The following is a 13,786-nucleotide window of genomic DNA, read 5'->3' on the forward strand; positions in this document are numbered from 1 at the left end:
TCAGGTACAAGGTTAATTACGAACCTGAGTGATCTTCCAGTTCAGTCAATCCAGATACATTTCTGGGCTTAGTTCTATTAGTCCCTTCGGCTACTGAACAAAAGTTACCTTAAAGACAAGAATGCCACTTCCCCCAGGGCTTCAGAGCTACAAGAGGCCGAAAGGCTTCCTGGCTCCTCTAGAGCACTAGCATCAGGCTAGAGTAAGCATCCTTTGGGATACGGCTCAGCCCACCAGCCCCCCTGTGCCCTGTCCAGAGATGACCTAACTGTTGAAGCATGTGGCAATACCCAGTTTCCAGAGCTCTGATTTATTCTCCCTTATGCTGGGCAAAGGGCATGACTTAGAGGCAATACTCTTATCTCGGCAGGGGTTTGAGACTGTCTGCATCTCTCAAACAACCCCTGGTGGGTAATTGAGAAGTGACATTGATGGGTTTCCAGGGTGGCCCTTGTGCTTACACTTGCCCTAGAATCCAGCTATGATTTAGAAATCCAGCCCAAGGGTTGAGAGGAGGGGGAAGATAATGTAAAGCGTGCTATCCCTGGTCTCCTTTGACCCCGGCAGAGTGAGACAGAGAGGTGCAGAGCTGGGAGACCATGTGCTCTTATTGAGTTGGCATAGCATGAGGTTTCCTTTCAGAGCTTTTATTGCTATTACAGAGCACTGAGCTCTCTCTGTTTGCTACACATTCTATTCCCCAGAGATAGCCTCTTTTTCTCCTGAAGGGATTTAGAAAACAAATCACAGTTCTTATTTTATTTGGTGTCCACCATTAAGAATTCATGCAGAGCAGTTTTACTTGTTGCCAATTAAGATCTCCCAGTGGAAGTCTATGATTACCGCAAAGGCAACCTGTTTAATGCTTGGCATCTCCTTAGTCTACATAAATTAACCCCATGAGGGTAGAGATGTGCTAATTCTTAAGATGCCTGGATAATTTGATTCTAAAATCCAAGATACATAGAGGATAAATCTCCAAGAGCTCTGGGCTTGACATTTCTCAGGGCATATGTGCTTCTGCTTCTTAATTCTATTTTACAACTCCAAGACAATTTCTAGATAACACACGAAGAAAGACTTCTCTTTTTCCAGGGATAGATAGAGTAAGAGCATGCAGTCTCTCAGTAAGCAGTTTTAATATCATTCACATTTTATAGAAACTGAGATTAGAGCTGAGATGAATTTTAGGCAGTTGCACCAATTATCCCCCCCCCCAAAAAATGTGTAAATATATTGAAATTAGGGAAAACATGTATGAGTATTTGGGAGGTGGATCATTTCATTTCAGCGTTCATTCTTAGATAAGTAGCATTTTGAATCATGGGAATAAAATACTTTTTGTCCATTTTTTCTCTTACCTCTTTTCTTAGAATAAGAATCGCAGATAAGCCAGAAAGCAAAAGTAGAAGTTTATTTTAAAGAATTTTGGAAGCACAGAAGACCCCGAATCGCCAAAGCAATCTTCAGAAAGAACAAAGCTGAGGGTAGCACACTCTCAGATTTCAAAATACACTACAGAGTTGTAGTAATCAAAAAAATATGGTACTGGCACAAAAACAGACACACGGATCAATGGAAGAGGATAGAGATCTCAGAAGTAAACCCATGTATTTATGGTCAATTAATCTATGACAAAGAAGGCAAGGATATACAATCTCTTCAATAAATGATGTTGGAAAAACTGGACAGCTACATGCAAAAGAACAAAATTGAACCACTTTCTTACACCGTACACAAAAATAAACTCAAAATGTTTTAAGGACCTAAATCTGAGTTCTGAAGCCATAAAACTCTCCTAAGAAAACAGGAAATAATCTCGTGGACACCATCCTTAGCGACATTTTTATGGTTATGCCTCTTTGTGCGAGGGGAACAAAAAAAATAAAATAAAATAAACTACTGGGAGTCCACTGAAGTAAAAATCTCTTGTACCGCAAAGGAAACCATCCACAAAACAAAGAATGACCCATTGAACAGAAGATACTTGCAAATGATATATCTGATACTGGGTTAATATCAAAAATATATTTTAAAAAACTTAACACAACTCAACACCAAAAAACCCCCAAATAATTTGATTAAAAATGGGGAGAGAACCTAAATGGACATTTTTCCAAAGAAGACATCCAGATAGCCAACAGACACATGAGAAGATGCTCAACATCACTCATCATCAGGGAAATGCAAATCAAAACCATAATGAGATATCACCTCATACCTGTCAGAATGGCTAAAATCAAAAGGAAATAACAAGTTTTGGTGAAAATGTAGGGAAAAGGGACCCCTCGTGAACTGCTGGTAGGAATGTAAATTGGTGCAAACACTGGAAAGCAGTATAGAGGTTCTTCAAAAAATTGAAAATAGAAATACCATACGATCCAGTAATTCTACTACTGGATAGTAGAATTTCATTTACCCAAAGAAAACAAAAACACTAATTTAAAAAGATGCATGCACCCCTATGTTTATTGCAGCATGATTTACAATAGCCAAGATAAGGAAGCACCCTAAGTGTCCACTGATAAATAATGTATGATTTTACACAGACACATACACACACCCACACACACAGATACACTCTGAAATATTACTTAGCCACAAAAAATAATGAAATCTTGCCATGTGCTCCAACATGGGTGGACCTAGAGGGTAGTATGTGAGAAGTCAGAGAAAAATGAATACCATATGATTTTACTTATGTGTAGAATCTAAAAAATGAAACAAACAAAATAGAAACAGACTCCTACAGAGAACAAAATGGTGGTTGTCAGAGGGGATGGGAGATGGGTGAAAAGGTTAAAGGGATCAAGAGGTACAAACTTCATTTATAAAATAAATTAGTCATGGCATGTAAACACAGCATAGGGATTATAGTCATTAACATTGTAATAATGTTGTATGGTGACCAGTAGTAACTATACTTACCTGTGGTGAGCATTTTGCAAATGTATAGATTTGTTGAATCACTATGCTGTATACCTGAGACTGGTAACATTGTATGTCAACTATACTTAAATACAATGTTTTTGAAGTTTGGATACACTAAAATTATAATTTTATTGTTGGAAGGGGTAGGCCTTAGGGACTTTTATATCAGCCAGGGACCTATACATGGTTTTAAATTAGATATCTTACTCCCCCGATGATGTAGGAAACCATCACTTGTCCCCTTGAGGAAGCAGAAGTTAAAAGCTTTACTAGGGCCAACATAGCTTGTAATCAATAGTTGTTTAGATTCTTGGAATTTGGTATTGAGGCTTGGGCTGCCCCTCAGGAAAATGGTGATGAACTAGAATTGTCTTTTCCTATATTTGCATTCCCCTTCTACTAACAACCTGGACTCCTCACACTATTAGCTGATCTTTAATTATAGTACCCATCCCAGTACCAGCGAATTAAAGGAAGAGGGAAGAAATAGTTACAACCACGTTTTTGTATATTTTGTTATTGAACTAGATAGATCACTATTTTCCAAAATACGTTTCTTGGAACTTTAGTCAGAATAGATGCTGCAAGAAAGATAGGATTTTTTTAAGAAGAAGAAGTTCTATTTTATATCCATTTGATATTCATAGCACATGTTAGCCATTTAAATGGCTTTGTGAAGTTCTAGAATTCAAACATTTTAAAACTTGGGTTCACCTAGTATATCTCAAATTTGACCACAGAGTGACTCATTTTAAAAATCGGTAACAGCTATCCAGGGTATTCATTTTCCTTGAAATGTGCTTAAGAAAATGCTCATAGATCATTTAGACCACTGGTCCTCAACAAGGAGGAAAGAGGATTCTGACTTCTAGAGAACATGTGGAAAATGTCTGGAGACGTTTTTGGTTGTCCCAACAGGGGGTTTGGTACTGGTATGTGGTTAGACAACTTATAAATGCACAGGAAAACATTACTCCCACCCCCCCAAGGTCAAGAATGCTCTGGCCCCAAATATCAATAGTGCCTTGACTGAGAATCCCTAGCCTACATACAGCTTCTTCAAATAGGACTCCGATCTGGGATCTGTAGGCTAGTAGTTGGCACTTTGTATTCACCAGATCTTGTCATTTAATTTTGGCCATGTAAACCTTATTATGTACAGCCTATCGATAACACTGTCTCCAATTTGAGCTATGAAAATCTGAAATGAACACTTTGATATTGTCTGGCTGAGTTATTAGCAAGCCATTAGGTATTTCTGCTATTTTACTGGTTTCTACTTATGTTCTTGGAAGTTTTCTATGATATATGTATTAAATACTACAAAATGATCCAGCTGCATAATTAGAGCAAAATAAGATTAAACATGTATTTGCACATGTTACAGAAATGTATTATTTTAACCATCATGGGTTTCAAATAATCTCAGTGTTCAGTAATCTTAAATACTAGCTTTACTTATAGCTTCTTTTTACAGAAAAGGAAACTCACTCCAGAGATGATACCCCGTGGCCAGTTTGGGGAGGCCAGGCCAAGAGTCCAAGGCTCCAAAACTCACAGACCTCTTTCCATTTCTATAGTATTATGCCGCTTCCATTTTTCACACTTAACTTCACATGTGACATGAAAGAGTCATTAACACCATAAATATTCATGAATTCAACGTGTATCTTCCAACTGTTTGTGTTTGTTCTAAACTCTTAATCTGAAGCTGCGAATGGATAAAGATTTCTGTCAAATGTTAGAAGAAAGTTTTTTTCAGCAGTTGTTTTCTTATGATTTCTCTTGTCAGTCAGATATATTTAGCCAAATCAGAAATGGTAGCAGATGATATAAAAAGCATTAGGTGTAAAAGAACCTTTTTCTCCTATTCTTAATGTTCCACATTAAAACAAATGAACAGGGGCGCCTGGGTGGCTCAGTCGTTAAGCATCTGCCTTCAGCTCAGGTCATGATCCCAGGGTCCTGGGATCGAGCCCTGCATTGGGCTCCCTGCTCGGCGGGAAGCCTGCTTCTCCCTCTCCCACCCCCTCTGCTTGTGTTCCCTCTCTCGCTGTGTCTTTCTCTGTCAAATAAATAAATAAAATATTTAAAAAATAAAAAAATAAAACAAATGAACATAGAGAAATTTAGCCTCCCATTTCAACATCTACTAGTAAACTAGCTGTCCCTGGGGATGTTTATTTTTTGTCATCAAGCAGGGAGATGCTGAGCAAAGTAGGCCCATCCAGACTTATGCTCAAGTCCTACTCTAGGTTTTAGATTCTGACTCTACCTACTCAGATGAATTTACATGAGAGTTTTCTGTTGGTGTCAAAAAGTCTTTTGAGCTAAGTGACTGCTCATTGCTAGACAGCTATATTTGAACTTCAAATTCCTTTGCAATCTGAAAACCAGAGAAAGGTTATAGGTCTATTTCAGTAGAATACTAAACAGGGCACCAAAATAACCAGTTATTCTGAGAGTATAATTAGGACAATATATTTGTGTCACAGCAGATGTTTATGCTATAAGAAACAACTACAACTTATTAAAGACTAGTAGCCGCCTCCATGAAAATAAGGAAAGACTTATTTTTTTGTATCCAATCTTGTAACAAATCTTCAATTGGTCCTATTCTCTCATCATTAAGCAAGTAGCAAGAGTATGCCATGTGTCTATCACGCTTGTGATCAATCCTCAAACAACGTGGCCATAAATCAACGTGGCCAACAATACAATTATTGTTAGAACACCTAAGTATTCAGGATTTGTCTAAGTTACATGTAGGTTGAAATATAAATGGAAGGCCATCAGTAAAGATCAGCAGCAATGATAATAGCCCACTCCATGAAAACTGTAGCAACTATAAATCAAAGGCATAATACAAATCAGAAAAAACATTTATACTGACTTATGGGGACATTTGTTTAACTTCAGACAATCCAATTGTGCTTGAATACGTGACATGCTATTCCTATGATCCTCTGCACATCATAGATTGTACCCTAACTCAAGAAAGTATTTTAAAAATTTAATCATAACTGGAAAGAATTTCCCCCACACTGCTCACTGTATGCTCACTGACACAGCCTTCACCCAAAAACAATTTGGCTAGAATTGCAGTTATGATATTGTACTAACCATCAGAAAGCCTATCACTTCAAGTCAGTCAAGATCTGTTTATAAAATATAATCAAGGATAATTCCATGATTCAATAAATAGTACATAAATCTGCTATTACTGGTTTTCATTTTCTTTTCAATACTACCCATTTCCATCTTCTCCCTGGTAGTTATTCTGACTATTCAAATGTCATTATTGCCCTTTATTGTTATTCAAATGAAGCTTTTTTATTAGATCCTCTGCCACTATGTATAAAGCTTTGCTACTTCAGCAGCAATATTTCTATTTCTGAAGGAAAATAGAAGTGATAGCACACAAAATTCTGAGCTCTTACTTTATGTTAGGTTAAGTCTATGCCTGAAATTGGATTTTCATTTAATCCAATCCAAGAAGACCAAAAGGTTTTTATTAGCTATCTTATCAAAGGAGGAAAACATCGTTTTCCATGCAGGTTTTTTGGTTCAAAGACCTGTGAAACTCTACTCCTCCCCAATGATGTATAGAAGACACACTTACTGACCAAATTAAACTCTAATTTTTTTCATCAGATGGTATTCATCCTCTTTTGTGTATATTTTTTCTTTTAAAAGATAGGGAAAAACAAATATCCTATATAAATAGTTGGAAGTAAATGTTACATTTCATTTAAATAACCTTTTGCACCTTGGAGGAGATCTATGGGAAATCTAATCTGAAAGATACATAACTATAAATACATTGTTGCTGGTTTTCTTAATACAATACACTGGTTAACAAAAGAAAACTTTACCGACACCATTTATAGGTCTCAAAAACACATCTAACGGTATCACACAGAGGTATATAAAATTAACATATATGTCTGTTAGCAGCAAGCAGATTTAAAAATTATATACATTTGTTGTATCCTACTTTTTCCATGCAGAGAAATAGAGGGTCTATTACTATAAGCACAGATCTGTTCTTTAGCAGGGAAACTAATATAAAGGACAGAACAAATAGAATTATTAGGCACTTTGACTAAGAACTACAATCCTTCAGAGAAGACAAATTTCAAGGTTATTAGGATTTGTTATAAGATGCCTGAAGAAGGGGCAACATAGCCTGGTACAGAGACCAATGGTGATACATTTGAATGAGGTTGGGCAAGAAAGCCCCAGGGTTAGCAAATCTTTACCCACCATCTCTGTGTCCAGAGAGAGCACTCTCCTCCATGCTGCCAAGAGGTAAGAAATAAAGGACTTCAGGGGCTTACTGACCCTTGGGAGACAAAGCTAATTACATTAAACAATTCTGGTACAACATGAGCCATAATGTAATTAAGCTCTAGCATATTTAGCATGTTTATTCCAGATAACATGAGCTATAGTAATTTATGAAAAGGAATAGCAGATCCCATAGGAGCACCTATGCAGAACATGATCACATGGACCCTAAAGATCTAGAAAATAACAACACAATCATTTTGATCAGCCTCAATTCCCAAGAGGCCCAGGGAACAAGAAATTTGAGAATATGCCTTTTCCAGTTTACCTGCACCAATGTTCTCCCATACCTTTCTTCACCAAGCATCAGAACCCAAGACATAGAATGAAAAACTAAACATGAGAGGCCTACAGAACACCATTCTTAAAATATTCTCCTTTAATATGAAGAGAAGCAGACATTTTAAGCAGCTGTATTCAACTTTTCAATCACAGAAAAAACTTAATCTTTAAGCAGGCAAGGGTCAGAGAAATTTGAATTCTAGTTCCCACAACATAAGTTTGTTATGTGGCCTTTGACAAATTAATTTCTTGACCTTGACAAAATGTCATGATTTCCACCATTCTCCCAGCTCTGAGCAGGTCCTTGACTCAAGGACAACTTCTGGCACTGCTGCTTCACTTTGATTAAGGGAATACAATTCTCTAAGGAGCCTCTGGTGACTTTTGCTTCCAAAGGTGCTTTTGACACCAAGTGTAAGAAGAGACACTTTGCCAACTCCCTGCCTCTGTGATCAACATGGAAGCTATCAAGGCTGCTCTGGGTTATAGGCATGGATTACACTCACCTCCATAGACTTCTGTGTTGCTCCTCGAGCTGAGTTAGAAGATGCTCAATGTATTTATTGGAGTCCATGTATTCCTGCACATGCAGACACACAAAGACAAATAAAGCCTCATTACAATAGTCACCAGAATTCGGACTATCTATCTTTTTAGGAAAGACTTTTGACAAGATAATCCCTGGTCCCTCTCAGTTCTAGGAGTCAATGCATCTGCAACTTATATGCAGAGTTCCTTGGAGATAAATATTTTCTCTATATCCTTGGATCATTCTATAAACAGAGAATTGGAATTATATAGAGTCAGCATAAAAATCCTCTTATTCACAAGAAAGCTAAATTCCATAGTCATCTACACTGTGGCCCATATATTCTACCATCTAAAAATAAGCAAGCCAAGGGCACCTGGGTGGCTCGGTCAGTTAAGTGTCTGACTCTTGATTTTGGCTCAGGTCATGATCTCAGGGTCCTGGGATAAAACCCCACGTAGGCCTCTGTGCTCAGCGGGGACTCTGCTTGAGGATTCTCTCTCTCCCTCTGCCTGCCCCCCACCCTCCACACTGTGAGCTCTCTCTCTCTCAAAATAAATAAATAAATCTTTAAAAAAATAAGTAAGCCAATGTTGCTGTTGACCTTAGAAAAATAAGAATAAAGGAGACAAGACAGGTTTGATTACACTGATCTTATGATAATTACTTACAAGTAAAAATGCTACTTTTGAACTACATAGAATGCTTGATATATTCTTTGGGCTTATTGTTTACATGGATGAAACATGTCCATTCCCCTTTATCTCCTTATATAAAAACATAGTCTAATTTGTTTTGGGGTTTTGGGTTTTTTGTTGTTGTTGCTGTTTGTCAGTTTTTGGTTTTTGTCTCTTAGATAAAAACCTGGCTTCTAGGAAGATATGAAAGCAAGGTGTATTTTTTTAAATGTGTAAATTTTTGTCAATCAAACTGTATTTCTTTTTTTTTTTTTTTTAATTTATTTATTCATGACAGACAGAGAGGGGGGGGGGGGCAGAGGGAGAAGCAGGCTCCCAAGGAGCAGGGAGCCCGATGCGGGACTCGATCCCAGGACCCTGAGATCATGACCTGAGCCGAAGGCAGACGCTTAACCATCTGAGCCACCCAGGCGCCCAATCAAACTGTATTTCTAAGAGACATTTCTGAAACATAAGGAATGCCTTTGTAACATAGATTTATAGAAGTCCATAGGTTATTAAATATGATTTTTTTTTTAATTAGTGATTTCTGAGTATGAGGCTCATATGCAATAGTTTCAGTTGCTAACTATGGAGCAAAATAAATTTTTGGTGACTGATTTCTTCTTGAACCTGATACTTCTTTCACTTTCTATTCGAACATCTAGCCTGCAGTCCTTTGTGTCTATAGTACATCTGCCATAGATGGACTAGTGTACAATGATTTCTATGTCAAGGTGCCCATGAAAGTTACTGTTTTGTTTCTTATGGATTTTTTTTTTAAGATTTTATTTATTTATTTGACAGAGAGAGACACAGTGAGAGAGGGAACACAGCAGGGGGAGTGGGAGAGGGAGAAGCAGGCTTCCCGCTGAGCAGGAAGCCCGACACAGGACTCGATCCCAGGACTCTGAGATCATGACCTGAGCCGAAGGCAGACGCTTAACAACTGAGCCACCCAGGCGCCCCTGTTTCTTATGGATTTGAGATAAACTGAGAACTTTGATTAATACTGATTCTTTCTGAAATAGATTTGTTTTGATTAAGTGCTGTTTATAATCTACTGCTCTTATATGTCTTATAATGGGGAGAGTGGAAACTACAGAGTAAGAATTGACCTGATATTATGGAAAAATCCCTTTCCTGAGTTTCTGGACCTGGATCTACCCATTTAGCCTTTATACTTTCTACAATATTTCAGTTAGGCTACACAGCGCACCACATCTTTACCTAGCTAAAACTGCTATTCTCTAACAGTATAACTTCGTTGCAGATAGTTAGCTAAAGAGTTTTATTCTTATTAAATAATATTCTTCTTCAGGTTAATTATTTAAATGAGACCATTAGGCATATCAAAACCAAGGCAGAAATCTGTTAATGCAGGAAGTTATAATAGTTTGTATCTATGCTATTAGTATCCTGATCAAGATTTAAAGAAGATTTAGGACACTCAAAGTTATCAAAGACATTACTTTTCAAATACATCCATCAACACGTTTTAAACACTGTTTCCAATTAGAAACAAATACATAAATCTCAAAGTCATTCATCCATTCTTTATTCAATTGTTTTTCAAAATGTATTATACTCCAAATGCTATTCTAAATTTGCTTCATAGAGTAATAACCAAGAGGGCAGAAGTTCCTGCTCTCAAAGAGCTTATAGTCCTCAGAGGAAGACATAACAAATGAACACATTGGCTCCTGAGCGCTGATATGCTATGAAGGAAACACACTGGGGATGAGAGAACCTAAATGAGGAAGGGGCACCTCCCTTACATAAAGTGGTTGGATGGCGACTCCAGGCAAATGATATTAAGCTAAGACCTGGAAGAGAAAAAGGAGGTAAGCATATAGGGAAAAGAGGGATGAGGGAAAGGAAACAACATCTGCAAAGACCCCAATATGCGGTGCTTGAGGAACAGAAAGGAATCCAGTGGGGCTAGGTACAGAGCGACTGGAGTGTGGAGTCTAAAATACAGCTGGTGAGCTAAGCAGGGCCAAATCATGAACAAGCTCTGGAAAACGGTTTGGACTAAAACCAATGGATTTGTTATTTTGTTCACTCTTCTTAGCTCAAGCCAGCGGATGAAGCTGAAAGGTGTGATGACTATAGATAGGATCTTTGGATCAAGATTTAGGTTCAAATCCTGGTTTGGGTACTTACTAGCTCTGTTCCCTAGGTAAAATAGTTTAATCTCTCTAAGCCTTATTTCCTTCATCTTCAGAAAGAGAATTAACAGTCAATTTACAGAGGTGTTATAAGAATTTAATAGTTTAAGTAAGCATGTATTACAGTGTCTGCCAAGCAGTAAGCAGGGCCTTTGTCATAATGACACTCACCTCTTCTCACAGCCAAATTACTTCACAACGTGAAGGTAATATCCATTTTCTCTAATCTCACCCAATATCAAGAGTTTTAAGCATTTGTGGGGCGCCTGGGTGGCTCAGCCGTTAACCATGTGCCTCCGGCTCAGGTCATGATCCCAGGGTCCTGGGATCGAGCCCCGCATCGGGCTCCCTGCTCCGCGGGAAGCCTGCTTCTCCCTCCCCCTCTCCCCCTGCTTGTGTTCCGCCTCTCGCTGTGTCTCTCTCTCTGTCAAATAAATAAATAAAAAAATAAAAATATTTTAAAAAAAAAAGAGTTCTAAGCATTTGCTTCTAAGATTATGGTTGCTGAACATTAGAATAGGAAGTTAGAGATGAATAGTAACAGAACAGATTTTCAACCATTAAATATAGGTGTCACTGAATTAGGATTTATAAGCTTTTTCAAGTAACAATACTGGGTGCTTCTATTTAAAGTAACTTCACCCACATCCAGATGGCCAATAGACACATGAAAGGGTGCCAACATCATTCATCCTCAGGGAAATGCAAATCAAAACCACAACTGGGATATCACCTCACACCAGTCAGAATGGCTAAAATCAACAACGCAAGAAACTAGTGTTGGTGAGGATGTGGAAAAAAGAACCCACTTGCACCGTTGGTGGGAATGCAAACCGTGCAGCCACTGTGGAAAACTGTATGGAGGTTCTTCAAAAAATTAAAAAATAGGATTACCCTATGATCCAGTAATCACACTACTGGGTATTTACTCAAAGACTATGAAAACACTATTTTGAAAAGATATATGCACCGCTATGTTTACTGCAGCATTATTTATAATAGCCAAGTTATGGAAGCAGCCCAAATGTCAATGGATAAATGAATGGATAAAGAAGAGGTGGTGTGGGGCGCTTGGGTGGCTCAGCCGTTAAGCGTCTGCCTTCAGCTCAGGTCATGATCCCAGGGTCCTGGGATCGAGCTCCGCATTGGGCTCCCTGCTGGGCGGGAAGCCTGCTTCTCCTTCTCCCACTCCCCCTGCTTGTGTTCCTTCTCTCGCTGTCTCTCTCTCTCTCTCTCTGTTAAATAAATAAATAAAATCTTTAAAAAAAAAAAAAAAAGAAGAGGTGGTGTGTGTGTGTGTGTGTGTGTGTAATGGAATATTACTCAGCCATTAAAAAGAATGAAATCTTGCCATTTGCAACAACATGGATGGATCTAAAGGGTACAATGCTAAGCAAAATAAGTCAGTGATAGAGATACAAATGCCATATGATTTCATTCATATGCGAAATTTAAGAAAGAAAACAAATGAAAAAAGAAAAAGAGAGACAAATCAGAAAACTCTTTAGCATAGAGAACACACTGCTGGTTACCAGAGGGAAGGTGGGTGGGGGGGATGGGTGAAATAGGTGAAGGGAATTAAGAGTACACTTATCATGATAAGCACTAAGTAATGTATAGAACTGTCGAATCACTATATTGTATACCTGAAACTAATATAACACTGTATGTTAACTATACTGAAATTAAAATTAAAATTAAAAATTTTTTAAATGAAAAAAAGAAAATGAATTTCTTAAATGAAATTTTTAAAAATGAAATTTTAAAATGAGACAAAAAAAGAATAATATCAAGTTTCCCACTAACTGCTCCCTGGTACTGAGACAAGTTAGGTGGGAGCGCTCCATAGTGTCTGGGTAGGATATTCCTGGGTTAAACCAGGAAACCATTACCTGCATGAATACTAGAGTGTGTTGTTGCTAAGGTGAAACGAAGAAGTCAAATCTTGTTCAGAAGATAGCAGTTATCACCAGAAAAATTCAACTCATGTTAAGGGTTCCTGACCTATTACTTTCATCTTAACTAAAACTTACACAAAACTTTATTGTGTCAGGCATTGTGCTAATAAGCACTTTCACAATATTTTCTCATTTAATTTCAATATCCCCGTAAGGTAGATACTATTATTATCTCCACGTTGAAAGTGAGGTAACAGACTTTCCAGTGTCATATAGCAAGGAAGTGGCAGAGTCAGAATTTGAATCCTGCTATGAATCCAGTCCAGAAGCACTCTGTGTATGTTCTTCCTAAACACACCCTGCTGGCCTTCTCATCCCCACTATCTCTGTATATGTTACTGCTTTTGCCTAGAACACTTAACCAAAATAACAATAGTGGTAACAGTAACAAAACATACTATTAAAATTAAACAATAAAGTAGCTCTGCCCATTTTTCCATAAAACTAATTCTAGCGATAACTATGAGGTCTTAATCCATGTAATAATGGGAAGCTAGAATTATGAATTTTCCCTCCTTTCGAGCTTTATTTTTCTCCATAGCATTCTCCCTTCTAACATCCAATATATTTTACTTGAGTACTTTTTGGTATTGCTTATACCCCGCTTATCTCTCCCAAACACACACACACACACACACACGGCTAACTGAAATGAATTAAAAAAAAAAAATATGATGCTTCCATGTACTTCTGTTTAATGAATTCATTTTTACTCTGGCTAAAAGAACTTAGGTAACATCATTACACATTTATCGTTTCTGTTCCCTGAATTGGAAAATTTAGTTAACTAGTAAGAAATCCCTCATTTTATAAGAATGAAATAGGATCATTCCACTGGGAACCACTTGTATCCATCCATTTGGAGATTAACCCCAAGGAAACAATGGA

At 37.7% G+C, this 13,786-nt stretch overlaps 1 protein-coding gene across 1 annotated transcript in view; it reads right to left on the minus strand.

Moving 5' to 3' along the window:
• NCKAP5 (NCK associated protein 5) overlaps window positions 1-13,786 on the minus strand; it is a 792,873-nt gene that overhangs the window by 570,475 nt on the left and 208,612 nt on the right. The window contains exon 2 of the mRNA XM_044913605.1: window positions 8,070-8,143. Coding sequence (XP_044769540.1) covers window positions 8,070-8,143 — 74 coding nt within the window. The remainder of the gene's footprint in view (window positions 1-8,069; window positions 8,144-13,786) is intronic.

This window comes from Neomonachus schauinslandi, chromosome 3 (assembly GCF_002201575.2).
Source record: "Neomonachus schauinslandi chromosome 3, ASM220157v2, whole genome shotgun sequence".
Classification (NCBI taxonomy): Eukaryota; Metazoa; Chordata; class Mammalia; order Carnivora; family Phocidae; genus Neomonachus; species Neomonachus schauinslandi.